Genomic DNA, 19,144 nt, shown 5'->3' with positions numbered 1-19,144 from the left:
TAAAATATTCCCTTTTAAAGAAGGCCAGCGTCTAGGGAAGATGATCTGGAAGATGGAGAAGAGCCATCTCTTATGTGGTGACAAAGTCTCACTCTCATAACTCCTTCTTTTGTTCTGCATCCTTCTCAAGCTGATAAATCTCTGCCTCTTTGTCCACCTTGTCCTACAAAACCAATCTTCTGGAGGAAACAGAGGGCCTCCATGTCACCTCCAGGCGATCAGTGTCATCTCTCTGTGCTTTCCTTCCTTAGAGCTTTCCCTTCCATAGTAAAGGTGTAGATGTTTCCTTAGGATCTCTAGAAAGTAAAGTAGGACTATAAACAGTTCTAACTCCTGTAAGAGCAATGACTGGAGTGAGGAAGCGGACGAGGAGGTGATGCCCTCATCAGAGCTCGCGCGGGGACCAGTGTGTGGCTTCGGCTGATGCTGGACGTGGCTGCTTGATGGTGGCTGCGTGGCTGGAAGACGCCATCTACAGCGCATCACCCAACCTTCATGGTCAGCTGGACTGGTACAGTGGCGAGTGCTGGTCCAGTCATGAGTGGTCCCACGAAAACTCCTAGGAGCGAGATGGGGGGTTAGGGGTGGATGGAAGATGGGAAGATGGGGCTGAGAGAGGAACATAGCACAGATAGAAAGAAAACCTGAGGGAGGCAACAGATGGAGGGAAGACAGAGAGGCAATAAGTTGAAGCAGGGAGAAGGGGGAGGGGGTGGTATGGCAGGAAGTAGAGAATAGAAGAATAGACAGAAGGAATCGACGGGCTTAGAAAAAACAGTAACATAACATCATAAGGTCTGAAGATATCCCACTGGCACCGAATAGGGTCCCAGTTTATTTTTGTTACAAAACTTCCTCTTCCAAATACAAAATGAAGTGACCAGCTCTTTTCAAGAGTATCCTGTTTTTCAAATACTGTAGGACGCACACAGCTCAAAGACAGACCAAGGAGACGCGAGGCGCTTTGCTAACAGTAACACCTTTATTCAGCTCATCTGAACATACAGTTTAGTCAGTACATCACCCTTCGCCCTGCTTGGCTCTTCGGGGCTAGAGAGGCAGTGGATCCTGCTCAGACTGCACCGGCCCAGAGTTGTCAGAGCCTCAGTGGCTAGTGCCCAGGCACAGGGCTAGCTCAGTGGCTAGTGCCCAGGCACAGGGCTAGCCAGGCTGACTGATGCTCCACAGAGAGGGAAGGTACGTCTGCAGCGTCTGCTGTCACCGTGCAGATGTAGTGGTTCACAAAGTAAAAATACAAACAACAACACAACAAGCGAGTGACGTATACCAGATGTTTTCAGTAGCCCTAGACTAAGAAGCGTCAGTGATCTTATATTAAGCTCTGACAAATAACACTCATAGGGGCAGATTTACAAGCCCTTGCATCACTTTTGCGCCGTTGTTGCACCACTTTTGTGACGCAGCGGTGATGTAAAAGTTGCAGCCCATTTACAATGTGACGCATCTTTGGAGATGGGTCCCATTGAAAATCCCTGCGTGACATTATACCTGTGTCAGATATAATGTATGCAGGGTAGGCTTTCCCACGCAGGAAAGCCTCCTAAAAGTAACAAAGTGAAATCCACGTGACTTTTAAGACAACACTGCATCAAAACTTTATGCCTGCTTGAAGCAGGCGTAAGGAGTGACGCAGTGTATTGGGAATAGGCCGCAACACGCATTGCTGGAGTTGCGTTGTGTTTGCGACATGACTCCAGCAATGTGTGACTTTTCCGTCAACAGATGCATCAGAATTTCTGACGCATCTGCCAATCCTTGCGCCATGGTGCACCGTATTGTAAATACGGCACATCCATGATGATGCAACGGTTTTGCATGGTGGTGCAGGGGAAGTGACATATCTCTACAGATGCGTCACTTTCTTGTAAATCTGCCCCATAGTCTTTATCCTCATGAGTCTAGGACCTTGAGGCACACCCTGTGAGCTACAGAAGAGAAGGCTGGGAAATGGTAGACTTCACTGGTGAAATGACGGACAGAGACATCGATGTGCAACCGGTGCATATGTTAGAGTGTCTGGATTATGGCAGTGTAATATACTTGTGTGAAAAAGTGACAAAGATGGAGAGAGAGAGCAAGAGAGAGAGACAGAGAGAAGGAAGAGACAGACAGAGAGACAGAGGGAGGAGACAGAGAGAGAGAGACAGAGAGAGAGACAGAGAGAGACAGAGAGAGAGAGAGAGAGAGAGAGAGAGAGAGACAGAGAGAGAGAGAGAGAGAGAGAGAGAGAGAGAGAGAGAGGAGAGAGAGAGAGAAAAGACAGAGAGAGAAAGAGAGAGAGAGAGAGACAGAGAGAGAGAGAGGCAGAGAGAGAGAGGAAGAATGGGAAAATTAGAGAGTGGGGCATGGGGCGAGGCAGAAGGTGAGGAGGTAGAGAGAGGAAGTTGTAATGACTGGTGGGATACTAAGTCTTCATTGGCTGTAGGGCTTTTCTGTAGGGAAGTGTTCATTGGCTGTAGCGCATTATGTAGAAAAGAGTTCATTGGCTGTAGTGTTGTCTGTGTGGCAGTGTTCATTGGCTTAGGGCTTTCTGAATGGAAAAGGTCATTGTCAGATTTGTATTGTATTGTAATTGCATTTATTTTGCACTTACTACCACTGACGAGGCGCTAAATTGCTTTTCGGCAAGTAGCATGCTACTCTGGAACCCATAAAGGATTAGGGTTGAATTCGTATAGTGAAATATGATAGTAAACAGAGTGGTTGTTAGGTTAGTCAGTTATTTGGATTCAGAAGGATAGCAGAGGGATAGAAGAGGGAAAAAGGTCAGCATTTATATAGCGCTAGTTACCCCTGATGAGGCGTCAAAGCACTTGTTTGGCAGGTAGCACGCTACTCTGGAACCCATACAGTGTTTTTGGTGAATTAGTATAGTGAAATATGAAAGTAATTTGAGTGGTGGATTTAAGTCAGTTATTTGGATTGAGAAAGATAGCGGAGGGATAGATGAGGGAAAAAGGTTTGCATTTATAAAACGCTTACTTCGCCTGATGAGGTGTTGAAGCACTTTTTTGGCGAGCAGCACGCTACTAGGGAGCCCATAAGTGATTTGTGTTGAATTAGTATTGTGAAATATGAAAGTACGATGAGTGGTGGATATGAGATTCATTTATTTGGATAGAGAAGGGTAGCAGAGGGATAGAAGAGTATGGTATTCTGTAAGGAAGAGTTAACTGGCGGTATGGCTTTCTGTATTAATGTGTTAATGACTGGGAGGATCAGTGCTTAATTTGTAAAAGAAAAAGTGCCGGTTCTTGAAGCTCTGCTCAGAAGCCTGTGGACAGTTTAAATATTGGTGCCAAATATCAAGGCTGGTCGTCTTAAATCCAGATCATGCCTGTTTAATCCCCGAGCAGACACTCCCTGCCCCTTTATCTCACTCTTGCAGGTTCCCAGTTTCTCCCTTTGTGGTGGTTTTAACGTCTTTCACTTCCTTGTTCCTTTTGATCTGCAGGTTTCCTCTCTCTTGCATTCAGAAAGTATCTGTTGAAAAAAATAAGTGCTGTGCTCTCCAGCGGCACCCACCAGCTCAAATTAAGCACTGGTAGGATTTGCAGTCTTCAAGCGAAGGTACGAAAGAATTAATGACTGGCAGGATCTTTAGTCTTTATGGGTAGTTGTGAAAGAGTTAATGCTTGGCAGGCTATGTCTTCATGGGTAGGTACGAATGAGTTTGTGACTGGCAGGATGAGTTGTCGTCATGGAAAGGTATGAAAGAGGTAATGACCGTCAGGAAGTGTGGTCTTCATGGGACAGGCAGGATGAGTTATCATCATAGATAGGTACGAAAGAGTTAATGACCGTCAGGATGTGTGGTCTTCATGGGTAGGTACGAAAGAGTTAATGACTGTTAGGATGTGTGGTCTTCATGGATAGGTACGAAAGAGTTAATGACCGTCAGGATGTGTGGTCTTCATGGGTAGGTACGAAAGAGTTAATGACCGTCAGGATGTGTGGTCTTCATGGGTAGGTACAAAAGAGTTAATGACCGTCAGGATGTGTGGTCTTCATGGGTAGGTATGAAAGAGTTAATGACCGTCAGGATGTGTGGTCTTCATGAGTAGGTACGAAAGAGTTAATGACCGTCAGGATGTGTGGTCTTCATGGATTGGTACGAAAGAGTTAATGACCGTCAGGATGAGTGGTCTTCATGAATAGGTACGAAAGAGTTAATGACCGTCAGGATGTGTGGTCTTCATGGGTAGATACAAAACAATTAAGGACCGTCAGGATGTTTGGTCTTCATGGGTAGGTACGAAAGAGTTAATGACCGTGAGGATGAGTGGTCTTCATGAGTAGGTACGAAAAAGTTAATGACCGTCAGTATGTGTGGTATTCATTTGTAGATACGAAACAGTTAAGGACCGTCAGGATGTGTGGTCTTCATGGGTAGGTACGAAAGAGTTAATGACCGTCAGGATGTGTGGTCTTCATGAGTAGGTACGAAAGAGTTAATGACCATCAGTATGTTTGGTCTTCATGAGTAGGTACGAAAGAGTTAATGACCGTCAGGATGTGTGGTCTTCATGGATTGGTACGAAAGAGTTAATGACCGTCAGGATGAGTGGTCTTCATGGATAGGTACAAAAGAGTTAATGATCGTCAGGATGAGTGGTCTTCATGGGTAGATACGAAAGAGTTAATGACCGTCAGGATGTGTGGTCTTCATGGGTAGGTACGAAAGAGTTAATGACCGGCAAGATATGTGGTTTTCATGGGTAGGTACGAAAGAGTTAATGACCGTCAGGATGTGTGGTCTTCATGGGAAGGTACGAAAGAGTTAATGACCGGCAGGATGTGTGGTCTTCATGGGTATGTACGAAAGAGTTAATGACCGGCAGGATGAGTGGTCTTCATGGGTAGGTACGAAAGAGTTAATGACCGGCAGGATGTGTGGTCTTCATGGGTAGGTACGAAAGAGTTAATGACCCTCAGGATATGTGGTCTCCATCGGTTGGTACGAAAGAGTTAATGACCGTCAGGATATGTGGTCTTCATGGGTAGGTACGAAAGAGTTAATGACCGTCAGGATGTGTGGTCTTCATGGGTAGGTACGAAAGAGTTAATGACCGCCAGGATGTGTGGTCTTCATTGGTAGGTACGAAAGAGTTAATGACCGTCAGGGTGTCTACTCTTAATAGGCGGGGGAGTTTAATGTAAGAGTTGATGCCTGGTGGGATGTTCAGTCTTTGTAATTAGAACGGTCTGGTGTATGGAAGCATCAATGAAGGGCAGGATGTCTAGTCCTCAGCAACAGGAGTGCTTGATTATTGATGAATTATTGACTGGTGTAATGCCTTAACAATATGTAGCAGATTACTTGATTTTTATCCGCAGCGTGGTAATGACTCATGCAATACACTGCCTTCATTGAGCGTCCTGATCCTCACAGATGTCAGGGAAGGTCTACCTGTGACTGGTGACGGGGAATGGTTCAAGGAAGGGATAACTATTGCTTGGGGCAAGGGGCATAAACCCTTCAATTTCATTGGGCAAGGGGCATCGCAGAGCCAATGACTGGTGAAGTGTGGAGTGGGTGATCTTGTGATTCAGAAAGCTGTGACCAGAGGGTTTGATAGTGCCTCAAAATGCAAACCTAGAGTTAGCTTGAAGAGTGTGTCAAAGCTATCTATTGGTGTCACTACTAAGGCAGTGTGATTATGCCTGTTCAACAATTGTGATGCAGGCTATAGAAGGTCACGGTATATGCATCTCAAATTGCAGTGCTTGAACCCCAGCCTTGTATGTATTCAGGTTCAGTGGACTTATCAGGAGCAGCATTGGCAGTAATGTACAGAGACTGGAAGCTCTAGCTTTTGACTTCCTAAGATACCTGCTCCCTCGCAGAGCTATGTGGTTTCATGACAGGAATCACCGCAGAAGGATTGCGAGTGCTGTGGTCAGAGTGGTGGTGGGGTGTAAGAGGATGGAATATTCCATGGTGGTAGCAGGTGAGACCTTAATCTCCTCTTTTATGAACATGTCTATGATCCTGATAATAGGGGCTAGAGTCGGAGTCCTCTTGAGTCGGTGTATACGTTGCTGGTAATGTTAATTTTTATTAGAGTAGAGCAAAATTGGCCACTAATATCCATCACAGAACTTATTGGTGGCCTGACATTGACTTTCTGCATAGTTGAGAGGTTCCCTGTATAATCTGGAGTGAAATGTGGTTTCCAGAGATTTGCAGTCGCTGGAGTGATGATTATGTATCTCCATTTGTTACTGGAGACACCACGTTGGCGTGAAGCAGAAGTCTGTCAGGTCTTTGGAAAATTATACTGATTTGAGAAAAGCAGAGATGAAAGCCCACATTGGATGGAAACTCTCCTAAGCATCAAGGGAGCAATCAGGCCATGACAACAATGTAAAACTTGCTTGTCACCGAGAACTTTTCCGAAGGGTATGTCCAAATGGGCATCGACGAAATGACGTGTCCTGAAGACCTATTGAAGACGACATGTCCTTTTTGGGCAACAATAGTGGTCTGTAAAATGGGATGAGCTAGACCTAGCCTTGTACCTTCTGTTGGGCAGAACTCTAAAATTGTTACTGACATTAGAAAGCGCTGCCAGGTTTGCAGTGTGATCTTAGAGAGGGAAATGAAATGGAGTCAGAAATTTGATAGCATTGCAAGATTAGAGTGTGGTATTAGACAGAGCAGAGAGGCCTCAAGTATTTCTTGGGAGAGTGCTGTTGGGTTTAGACTCATGTATTTGTCAGTGGTGTGGGATCTAGATTCTTGGGACAGAGCGGCTAAGGTCAACAACACGAGATTAGTCTGTGCTACGGCAAAAAGCACGCTATTAAGATCCTGGTATACTGTACTTTGTGTCACATTGTAGTTTTTTATGATGCCGATTATCAACTGTTGTCTGGGGGATTATTGTAGGGCCCACACAAATAATATACCTCATGCAAAACTAAAAAATAGGTTGAAAGAAAAAAATGCAAGAAGTGTAAGGTAATGAGTTAAATAACAATAACTAGAAAGTGATGTGTAGCGATGAGTGTCTCCATATAGGTCAGATGTCAAAAGGAATGGATAGATGTAGCATGCTGTTGCATGACTGGGCAAGGACCCTAGTATAAGGACCTCAAAGCAGGATGCAATATAGCTGTATGTACTCAACAATGACTTGGAATGATCCCAGGTATGTCTTCGAATAGAGGAATCCTGGTAGGAATCCAGTGTTGTGGGCAGTGAGCAGCAAATGCCATTGGATTCCTATCAGGGCTGTCTTCTAGTTAAACAGTTTCGGAAGAGTGACCAGGATCTGTCTTCCGCGTGCCAAACTCGCATTGTGTTCCTCATCCGTTGGTCTTCAGGATCTACTGCAGGGATATGAAGAATTGAATAATAATACGGATCCTCCCATTGGTACGTGTCCATGTCCCATAAAGTAGCTCCAATTATTTACACTTTTATCCACCTTCCTCCTGTTATTTATATGATTTACCTCATCATGTGCCCAATGTTTTCCCTCATGTGCCCAAAATTGGTCTTTGAATCAACAACAAATAGATTGTACCTAACCATAGTTTTCAAACTTGATGGAAGAGCAAGCTGCTAATCATGGCTTATATGATGGTCCTAAACTTGTATGCTTGGATGGCTCGCTTGTTACAACCTTATTCAATCAATCACATTGATATTTTAGGGTGATACTTCTCTTTCTACTGTAGTAGCATAATATCTTACAACATTATTAAACCTTTACATAGTAGCATAACCTCTCAGGCTAATACGACAACAACATTAATAATATTAACTTCCATAAACGATCAATTTACAAGCTCTGATCTTTGGACACAAACACTCCACATCCTTTCAATATGTCTAACATATATCATTGTATCAAAATAGTAAAGCCATACACACTGTCTTTTACCCATTCCATGGGACAAAAAATATACAGATAAATGTTCACAAAGTACGATAACAAAAACATAATACGAGTGACATACAAAGGTTGAATCAAGTCAGAAAATTTTAACAATGGTCTTTCCTCTGTGGCCCAAGATTATTCATACTTTCTAAAAGGCACCCAATGCTTTATATTTGGATGGTTAAAAAAAAACATAAAGGGGGCTGAATGGTTATCAACTATGTCACTTAGTCAAACTCCTTCCGCTCTCTTCCTCTTGCCGTTTCAACACTTGACAAGCAGAAGTGAGCGGAATCCAGCTGAAAGTCCAATGTTGCTTCATAATGTCTTCAGGGTCTCCAAAGGACCTGGCTTCACCCAAAAGAAAATCACAACTTGCCTCTTAAACTTTGAAAGAATGCCATGCAAGTAAAATAATACTACTCCCACCTCCCGTATTTAGGCTAGACGACCGTGGGAGTCACCTTCAAGATCTGATGGGTTGCATGTGATGTTTGATAAGACAGCGTGAGAAGTATATACAGGTCAATTCATTATAAACAGAACTATTAATCAATAACATAGACTCCTAGAAGTTTTCTCCGGTACTTTGGTTCATGTTCAAGATATTTCCATAGATCACCCAGGACAGGGCCACCTGTAAATGAATAAAATAGCTCTCATTAGATTCAGAAAATTTTCATTACATTCACAATGTTTCACAGTAACAAATCTACCAAGTTTCACATGTTGGCTAACTTTTCAAGCTATGTACATTTAGCCCACTTGATTATATTGTGCTGGCAGTGTATGCATTGTACATATGTAATCGGTCTGGCTTTATAATGTTTTTTTCCGTCTGAAATATTTGTTCCGGCATGGGTCTTGGGTGGAGGGTAGGGGGGGGGGGGTCCGCAGTTACTTAAAAACACAGCAGAATTCCGCAGAGTTCCGCGAGCAGGGAAATCCCCATTTGATGTACTGCTCGTGCTGATTTTTAGTGCCAGGAGCTTGCTCTGAGCGTTAAAATCCACACAACCTGCATCACGTAGCACGCCAGAGGGGGCTGCTTCTTACAGCCGCTCGAATAGATTTTCTACTCAAACAGCAGCTTTTGCAACACAAGTGACAACTTTCTCAACACGAGCTGTGGCGACCTCCCTGACCGACTGTGTTAAGAAATCTCGTCAAAAGGCAGTCTAGTGCTCATTTGTTCTTGCTCGCCAACTTAATTTTGAAAAGCTGAGCATAAGAAATATCTGTGGTTGGTGGAGTTTTTACTGAACTCCGTGCTCCAAATGAAGCGCGGAGTGTGAAAAACTCCATGAACTCCACAAGCAGAGCAAAGTTTACCGCCCACCCCTAGTCTTGGACTTCATGTACAATAGACTCTAGCCTGAACCGCACAGATTTTGGTCACTTGTGCAGTGAGTAGGATTTTGTGGTTTGTGTTTGGACAGGGTGGTCCACGAGAGGCTATTGGTACATGTTTGAGACCAGAAGGGTCAACAGTGAGTGTACCTGCAGGATATGATTGTAGTCCACTCAGCCCCATTCTTTTTTGGCTGCCTTGGTACAGTATGTATGTATGTATGTATTTTCTTATATAGCGCTCGACTTACCCTTGGGCATCTCGGCGCTTGCATTGGGAACCCTTCCTGGCTTTTTCCCTGTGAGATAACCCGTACTGGGCATCCCCATGGTGAAAGCCAGGCATCCCGCCGCGGGTGGGCCGTAGTGGAGATTAAGCAAGCTATTGCCCAGAGTTGCAGAGTGTGAACCCGTGATTCGAGCAGGCACCGGAGTGAGAATTATCGAGTCCGTGGACAATTGAGCTCAGACCCTGCCGCGTTGGGAATTGAACCCTGGTCCCGGGTCTGACCTCTACTCCAGGGTCTGCCTCCTCTAACCAGTGAGCCACACTTCTCCACTTGTCTGCAGGCATGACACGGGCATGGCTGAGAATGTCCACAATCAGTCCCCAAATCTATAGGAAAACCGAGGCTCAAATAAGAGACGATTTATCCAAAAGAGTGTACTGAAATATGGTTGAAAGCAGCTAAATGTTTTCTATACGCTTGACCTGGTCGGGTGACAGTAATTACATTAAAAATTATGTTGCCTGTAAAATTAATTTACTTATTCAATAAACTTTTATCAAATGTACCATTAAGTCTTGTTGCTATCACTATTAGTATTCTCCGGAGCAAAAGGAAGGAAGCCAAAGACTCTGTGTGATAAATCCACGTCACAGTGTGTTTGGTTTAAGTGATTTGGTAAATTAAGGATTTTATATTACAATAGGATAATTAGCTATCATGAATGCTTTCCATAATGATTTGGTGGAAATAGAGAATTAGTTATTATTTCCTTCATCCATCACCATGTCTTACTGACAGAATGGCATTAAATAGATTCTAATATATTTTTTCTCAGTCTGTGCAACTGTCTCATGTGATTTACGTGACCAACTTTGACCAAAGAGTGGTGGGTGGAACTTGTGGGGTTTCACTCCATGGAATTCTGTGGATTTACAGAAAAACTCTGCCCGGTTCCGTCAACAGACAGAAAAGCAATGTAGCACAGGTAGCACGAGCAGCACTGAAAATCAGGGCAACTTGCACCATGGTTTGCCCGAGAGAACGCGGCCATTCAAGTTCATTTTACTGCCGCTCAAGTATAAAATCTACTTGAGCTTCAGCAAATCTACTCGAACGGCAGCTCTCCGACCGCTACTGCTCGTGAACGCAGGTCCTGCCCTTGTTAGAAAATTGGACTAGGGAGCGCCAAATCTTGCTCTCACCCACCAGACACATATTCTTGAGTCTTGCGGGAGAAAAAATTCCACCACGCGGTGATTGGTGGAATTTTCCCAGATCTCGGCATTAAACAGTAATCTAGAGTGGCCACAATTCTGTCCGTTGAGCAGGTGGAGCAGAACACTCCATCCACCCCTACCAAAGACCGAGTATTTTCAGATACTAGGTCTTGTTACTCGTCATCCTAACAAAATCTGTGGTCAAAGCATTTTATTGCAAAAGGTGGGCAAATGGCAGAATAATTTCTCTGAAATGGGTTGTTAGAGATGTTCGCCTGATTAGATTTTTTAGGTTTATATATCAGCTTCAAAGTTGTGAAAATCCAAGCTACAGATTTCATAAATCAACTTCCTTCCAACTTCTTCAAGGTGTTTAAGAGCCTTGGACTCTGCCGCCAAAACCTAGGTGATGGCCGAAAAGAAACTTTTTTGCCAATCTTCCAAAAATTTAAATTGGTTCGTACTCTGTCTCATGACATTTTTTACAAAAATAATGATTTGACTGTGATTTTGACTGGTTTGTGTCATTTTATTTAAAAAAGGAAAGAATAAGGAATAATTAAAAAAGTAGGGGGCATATTATCAAGAAACAGCGTTAAAATTATCTCCCCTTTAACGGCAGGAAACTGCCGCTAAAGCGGCCATAATGGTCTTGATAATATGTCTTTGTGAATCCCCATAGAAGCCCATGTTCTGGTGTGAACCTGGGATGCGATGGGAATTCTCTATGGCATATTATCAAGCCCATTATTGCCGCTTTAGCGGCAGTTTCCTACCGCTAAAGCGGCGATAATCTTAACTCCTTTCTTGATAATATGCCCCCAGTTTCTTTAGTTTCAAGACTACCTCAACTACTGAATAACAATAACTCGATGTTTGGCTTTCCTTCTTCTCTTGAGGGTCCCACTCTGATGATCTGCTGTGCCTTGACAGAGTCCCTAAGAAGCTTGAGCAGGTGAGAACTAAAATATACTGAGAGAGTGAGATAAGGAGAGAAAGCCCCACATGCCTCACATTTTGCCTGAACTTCGGGAGCCTTCGAGGTGTTGGGCAGCCAGTCTCAAAGACGCTCCAGGGTCAGTTCTCAAAAGAGCAGCAATGGACCCATATATATGGTAAGCCTCAGAGGTGCATGAAAACAAAAAAAGAGGAAACATAAAAAAGAAACATTTCTCCAAAGCAGTTATGAGGGCACTCGATAGTCAGGCATAATGAGTGTGTACATTATAAACTAAAATAGTAATAATCCAAATACAGATAAATTGTAATGATGGGAATAATTGTTTAAAAGACAATTGTCTACAGCAACTTAAATCAAATTGATTATAATGTACAATACAAGTGCTGTTCACTATTTAAAGGGCCAGCAAGGTTACTGACAGGGCCAGGAACGTTGAGTCAATATTTCACTCCTTTCTTATATATTCTGCAGTAAGAGTGACATGTTCGAGACAGCCACATTGGGCCCGATTCACAAAAATAACTTAAGACAAAATCCTAAACTTACTACTTTTGGTATTCACAGAAGTTAGGATTTTGTCTTAAGTCTGATTTAAGACAAACTTAAGACAAAATCCTAACTTCTGTGAATACCAAAAGTAGTAAGTTTAGGATGTTGTCCTAAGTTAGTTCTGTGAATCGGGCCCGTTGTCTGTAGGACATCCTCTGGAAACAGCTGCCAGCTCGCACCAAAGGAAATCAATGCAATTCTATTCATACGTATTTGTATAGCGCATGGCTACCCTCCCTAGGCTTCTCAGTGCTGAGGCCCAAGGAGTACAATGAATTCTAAGCCTTGCTGTAGGACCTGTTCCTGATCATACTGTCTGGGGTTCTCCAACAGGATTAATTGTTTTGAAGATTATAAGGGGGTAGTGTGCAGGAGGGCTGCTTGCAAGGGGAGCGGAGCTTTCAGGACTGGAGCTTCGAGGTCTGGATCCGAGAGAACCGAAGATTGTAAGGTTGGAACACAAGTACTAAAGCAGCAGAACAGGAGTTCATGAGATTAAGAACATCTGTACTAGAGCTGCACAACTAGCGTTTGTTAGATAGGAACATCTGTACTCGAGCTGCAGAACTGGAGCTTGTAAGATAAGAACGTCTGTGCTGGAGCTACACAACTAGAGTTTGTTAGATAGGAACATCTGTACTCGAGCTGCAGAACTAGAGCTTGTAAGATAAGAACAACTGTGCTAGAGCTGTAGAACTAGAGTGTTTGAGACCAAGGCATCTGTACTAGAGCTGCAGAACTGGAATTTGTAAGGTAGGAACATCTGTACTACTGCTACAGAACTAGAGCTTGTAAGGTAAGAACATCTGTGCTAGAGCTGCAGATCTAGAGCTTGTGACATTAGAACATCTGTACTCGAGCTTCAGAACTGAAACTTGTAAGATAAGAACATCTGTACTAGAGCTGCAGAACTGGAGTTTGTAAGATAAGAACATCTGTACTAGAGCTGCTGAACTGGAGCTTACAGGGTGAGAACATCTGTAATTGAGCTGCAGAACTGGAGTTTGTAAGATAAGGACATCTGTACTAGAGCAGCAGAACTGGAGCTAGCAAGGTAAGAACATCTGTACTAGAGCTGCACAACTAGAGCTTGTAGAAAAGAACATCTGTACTAGAGCTGCGAGTTTGTAAGATAAGAACATCTGTACTAGAGCTGCAGAACTGGAGTTTGTAAGATAAGAACATCTGTACTAGAGCTGCAGAACTAGAGCTTGTAAGGTAAGAACATCTGAAATAGAGCGGCAGAGCTGGAGGTTGAAGGCCACTCAGGAACACAGAGGCCAACAGTGCGAGTGAACAGTCTGGAAGAGCTGTGACCCCACGAGACACAGCTGTAGTCCTTGTGTACACACATTGTAGGAACAAGAAACACCTGATCAGACCTGCAGAAGCCCTGACCATGGCTCATGTCCTATAGGCCAGTTGACAGTCTGTAAGAGATGCACCAGTGAATGACAAACACCCCATACATAGAGACAGGTGGCCTCTCTCAGCACCGCTGCCCCTCTCTTACCTGGCAGTTCCGACCCACTAGCCCCGGGCGGCACTCGGGCGATTCACGCCGATCCTGTCTAAGGGAATCCCAAACCGTCTCTTCGGCAGTTCAACAACTTTCCTGCAAAGACAAGACACAGCAGAAGTTAATATCACAACGTTTTGAAAGTTCCAATGCAGAGTCCATGTGTGACGTATGCATCCTGCTGATGCCAATCGGTGGACAATTAATGTTTTTAAAGAATTCATTCAGCGTATTTATATAGTGCACTGTGGACCACCCACACATGGTGGCGTTGCGATTACAACAATCGTTGGCAAAGCCAGTGTTTGCGGCCTGGGCAAGCAGGTGCAGTCGTTAATTTTTGTTTTACTTTTTCAAGCATAGGTCACCAAATTAAACTATGGAAATAGAGAGAGCACGCGTCATACAAATAAAATAAAAGAGGAAACATATGCACCTTAAACATGATGGCTAAATGCTTGCTATAAAAAAGTAACATAAAAAAATAATTTTAATAGAACGGTATGAGAATTTCCTAGTAGACTGGTCAACTTGGAACAGGTGCAGAAAATGTATTTTTGCTTGACAAAGTAAAATATTATGTATCTTGCCTTATAGATCTTGAATTACTGAAGCTTAAAGATATATAGATTAAACAGAGAAAAAATAACTCGAGAAATGGAAAAGGCCTGAAGAGAAGTGCACTTTTTATTCGGGTGTGCACATTTGATGAGTAAAAGGCTGTCACTCACACTGCGGGAGCCAATGCCCCAGAGGGCTGATCCACTGCCCTATTCTCCGTGTGGTGTTTGGAGGAAGCAAATGTGACTGACAGCTGGACCCACCAATGGATGAAAGGGGCTGACCTAAAACCCTTCTGTGTACCATGGTATGCATGCATTATTTATTGATGAATATTTTTGTTTTTTTGCGCCTGGAAAGGCCCAAACAATGTGTAAGTGACATATAGACCAGCTGTTTCCCGGTGCTGTCTGCTGTGACCTTGTGACCCTGCCTCTGGTTGAATGTTCCTGGATGAGATATTGGAAGCCCTTCCAGTGGTATTACGTTCAGCCTCCTCCTCCCTTCATGCTCCCCTGAGGGTGAAATCTGTCCTGACTGTTGAAAGGCAGTGAACACCGTCTGGTAAAACTAGAAAGTTCCCCCATCGGATTTGTCATGTTGAGTGCCAACGGGGATACCGCGCCAGACACGCGCACAGCGTGGCCATGCGTACTACACTACTGCATCCCATCGGGCAGGTGCATGTCCACAGTAGTGAGCGCTGGTCCAGGGGTGCGCTGAGGTCCACACTCAGCAGTCATGAGCGTTCTTCTTCACAGCAACAACGATAGAGTCAGCCAAGCGCTGCTTGGAAACCACTTGTGATGTAGAGTCAGTCAGGCCCTACCCATAGTGTAGAGTTAGTCAGACCCTACCCGTGATGTAGAGTCAGTCAGACCCTGCTCGGACCCCACCTGTGATGTAGAGTCAGTCAGACCTTACTCATGATGTAGAGTCAGTCAGGCCCTACCCATAGTGTAGAGTTAGTCAGACCCTACCCGTGATGTAGAGTCAGTCAGACCCTGCTCGGACCCCACCTGTGATGTAGAGTCAGTCAAACCTTACTCATGATGTAGAGTCAGTCAGGCCCTACCCATAGTGTAGAGTTAGTCAGACCCTACACGTGATGTAGAGTCAGTCAGACACTGCTCGGACCCCACCTATGATGTAGAGTCAGTCAGACCCTACTCATGATGTAGAGTCAGTCAGACACTACTCATGATGTAGAGTCAGTCAGACCCTACTCATGATGTAGAATTAGAAAGACCCTGCTCGTACCCAACACTTCATGTAATATAAGTTAGACCCTGCCCATAATGTAGAGTTAGTCAGACCATGCTCAGACCCCACCCATGATGTAGAGTCAGTCAGACCCTGCTTGGAACCCAGGCGTCATGTAGAGTCAGATAGACTCTTCCCATGATGTAGCTAGTCAGACCTTGTTCGGACCCAACCTGTGCAGTAGAGTCAGTTAGACCCTACACATGATGTAGAGTTAGTCAGTCTCTGCCCGGATCCCACCTGTGATGTAGAGCTAGTCAGACCCTGCTTGGACTAAAACCGTGATGTAGAGTCAGTTAGACCCTTCCCATGATGTAGAGTTAGTCAGACCCTGCTCGGACCCAACCCGTGATGTAGCGTCAGTCAGACCCTACCCATGATGTAGAGTTAGTCAGTCTCTGCCCGGATCCCACCTGTGATGTAGAGCTAGTCAGACCCTGCTTGGACTAAAACCGTGATGTAGAGTCAGTTAGACCCTTCCCATGATGTAGAGTTAGTCAGACCCTGCTCTAATATAAATTTTTATAGTCAATTGTGTCCCCTAACGTGAACCCCACCGTCTCCATGTACGAGCTTAAGGTGCATGTAACTTCCCTCCTCGACCTGCTATGAAGACGCAAATACATTTGCGTCCAACCTTAACATGTCCTCTTTCAGATCCACCATGAATGGATCGATAATTCAGTTCCTAAGTATGCCTTGCCAACGTCTTTTCATGGTGCACTCTCACGTTTTTCCTAGTCTTACAGAGCTAGGCCCTGATTTCTGCCATCGAGCCCTTTCTGTTCTCTGCCTCCTGAAAAGCTGCAACGTGGGATGCCTCCCTGACCTCTGTCCTACTCCCTGCGCGGCGAACGGTGCCCAGCTCGGCCTGCTTGCCTGCCAAAGACAGTATTTTGCCTTCAAGTTATCAGTACAGCCGAGCTCAGCTCCTCGAAAACACATTCCAGTCTAGCAGAATAGATAAACATTTCCCCGGCTGCAGAGCAAAGGGCCCGGCCTCTCTGTCTCCATGCAAGTAATTCATTTCTCCTGTTACCATGGTAGGCCCATGGCCCCTTGCATTACACGCAGACACGTAGTCACATATGCACGCATTAATAGTCAGTATAGAGTAGCCTCTGCCCGAGAGACCTTTTCCTCCTAGATAATATAGTTCCCCAAACACAAGATATCAGATATGATTTAGGAACGAGTCGATCTGACATGCCAGACTTCTGTCTCTTTCCTCTAGTGCTAAATGTCAAGTCCCCTGCACCCTCCAGCTTCACGTCAGTCACACGTCATGCTGCTGCGCGCGCATCCTTGCTACAGATTTCTGCTGACACTGCAAGATTCCACTATGTATCCACCCACTTGTGACACTTTCATGTGACGTTTCTAGCACACACCTCTGTGTACGCCCTCGTGCACGCCTTTCTGTTACGCACATGTGTTCTTATCTCGTTTCTCTCAGCTGTTACGCCTTCTGTATTCATCACCATTATATGCATTAACTATAAAAGTTGTATTCTGTCAATAAAGTATGCTCTATCCCTTCCTGATCCTTTATGGTGAAAGGAACATGATACCCTGGTTCGAACCATTCCATTTTATGGAATAAAACCCATTTTGAAACTCAGATATCACGGATTTTGCCTCTTATTTTCGACTGAGTTATTTTATTGAACTTTACTACATAGAAATTCAGACGGTAAATATTTATTTACCACATTAATTTGGCGCCCGAACAGGGACCCCTCCCCCACCTTACGCGCCGGCGGTGCGTTGCAAACCTAGCCCCCTGCCACAGCCAAGACGGACAATTACGCGTACCCGCAGGATTTCCTGTATCTCCCTCTGGCCAACGGAGGTGACTGAGACTGCGATCGACACCCAGACGAGGCGGTAAGGAGTGCGGAGGATCCCGACCAGAGCCTAGCCAAGAGAGCAAGATCCGAGGTGTTTAGAGGCCTACAAGTTCCGACGTGCCTGTGACGTCACGAGTCGAGTCGAGTCCAGGCCGGTCCAGTCCAGACGAGTTTTCCGAGGCCTTCCGTTCCGTGCTTCCCGGTGAGTACCGTTGCTGGGGACGCATCTAGACAGGTGCATTACTATGCATCCGGTCAAGACGGGTTTGGGTACACAGACCCAGTCTGCACTGTTTTAGCAGTGTATCTGTACTGTTTAGCAGTATATCAAGTAACTAGTGTTTTCAACAGTTCAATTTTTGTTTTCGTTATAGAATTCAAGCTTAGTCAAAATGTGTTCAAAATGTTTCTATGTGATTAATGTCGTGGTATGAGTGACTGTTTGATATACATTACTGTGTTTCTGTGTTAAAAGTGTGTTCAGGTTCAAGTAAGTATCAAGTACCGAATATCAAGATGCCACTGTTTTCCAAATTAAGACAGATAGGAACTAGGAAAGGGATATTAGAGGAAGCGATTCCTGTCCCACCTAGGGACACTCCCGGAAATTTTATGTACCATAAGTATGGCTTAGATGCCATCTTATATCTAGATTTATGGGCCGATTATACTAAGAACCTAGACGAGAGATACAGATGGCCCGTTACAGGGACATGGGATGCAGATTGCATCATTAGAGTAGAAGAAGCGTTATGGAAAAAGAAAGCCAGACAATCTCAGAAAGACGCTATAGAATTGTGGCGTAAAGAATCTCATAGACGTACAGAGAAAGAACTCAGAAAAGCAGAGAAACATAGAGAATATTCAGATAAAGCCCGAGAAAACGCGCTAGTTGAAGAAGGAATACGAGTTAAAGCAGAACAAGTAGACAGACAACAAAACACCCTTGTGAATGGTATGTATCCTCTTTTGGCCGAGGGTTTACCTAAGGCCACTCCGGAAATACCAAAAGATCTGCCCCCTCCATTGGTTCCGACTAAATTACGTCACAAGACCGCAGCAGACATTTTTATTTCTTCCTATTTAGACGATGTAGCTCCTTCCTATACTACTGCACCTGCCCATGTACCCGCACCACCTGCACCTGCTGACGGTCTCCCACCCCAAGATACTCTACCCCCAGGTCCGCAACAACAAACTCCACCCCTTCAACGTCCTACGCCTGTTCCCCCAACACTTCCCGCACCTATTGTTACTCCCCCTCTCGTTCTTCCTGGCATTCATCCACTAAATCCTTTTGGACCTGGCACCTCAGGAGGTGCGACAGGAGGTATTTTTAGGACCCCGCCGCCAACACATAGACTGACTTTCAGGGATTTAGCAAGGCAACGTACACCTCAAACAGCGAGTTCTGAATTACTTAAAGAGCCCCTCACAGACTGCAGATATGATCCAGTACCCGGTAAAAACGATAGGATGATGCTAGCATCAGTACGTTTACGACGAGTTGCAAACTATTTAATGTTATTACCAGGAATGATTGATCATCTAGACAGAATATATCATTTTGTCCAAACGGGGGAAGGTCCTGAAAGCATTGGCGAGGCCATGGCATACCAGAAAGTTGATACTCAAGGTTGCATATTACGCTTCTTCATAAACTGCTTAATAAGAGAACAAGATAGGCCAGGTGTAGACAAGGAAGAGATGGATGCACTAACCAAGTGGGGTCAG

General features: G+C 44.5%; 1 protein-coding gene across 2 annotated transcripts in view; it reads right to left on the bottom strand.

Annotated features, from left to right (window-relative positions):
• Window positions 1-965: 965 nt before the first annotated feature.
• Window positions 966-19,144, bottom strand: part of OSTN (osteocrin) — a 188,780-nt gene continuing 170,601 nt past the window's right edge. For both annotated transcript variants that reach the window (XM_086944632.1, XM_086944631.1), the window contains 2 exons: window positions 13,731-13,832; window positions 966-8,547 (listed from right to left, as the gene is read on the bottom strand). In XM_086944632.1, the coding sequence (XP_086800758.1) occupies window positions 13,748-13,832 (85 nt within the window). In that variant the 3' untranslated portion in view covers window positions 966-8,547; window positions 13,731-13,747. The remainder of the gene's footprint in view (window positions 8,548-13,730; window positions 13,833-19,144) is intronic.

The sequence above is a fragment of the Lissotriton vulgaris genome, chromosome 11 (assembly GCF_964263255.1).
Source record: "Lissotriton vulgaris chromosome 11, aLisVul1.2, whole genome shotgun sequence".
Classification (NCBI taxonomy): Eukaryota; Metazoa; Chordata; class Amphibia; order Caudata; family Salamandridae; genus Lissotriton; species Lissotriton vulgaris.
The sequence above is the reverse complement of the archived record's forward strand: the minus strand, read 5'-3'. Positions and strand labels throughout refer to the sequence as shown.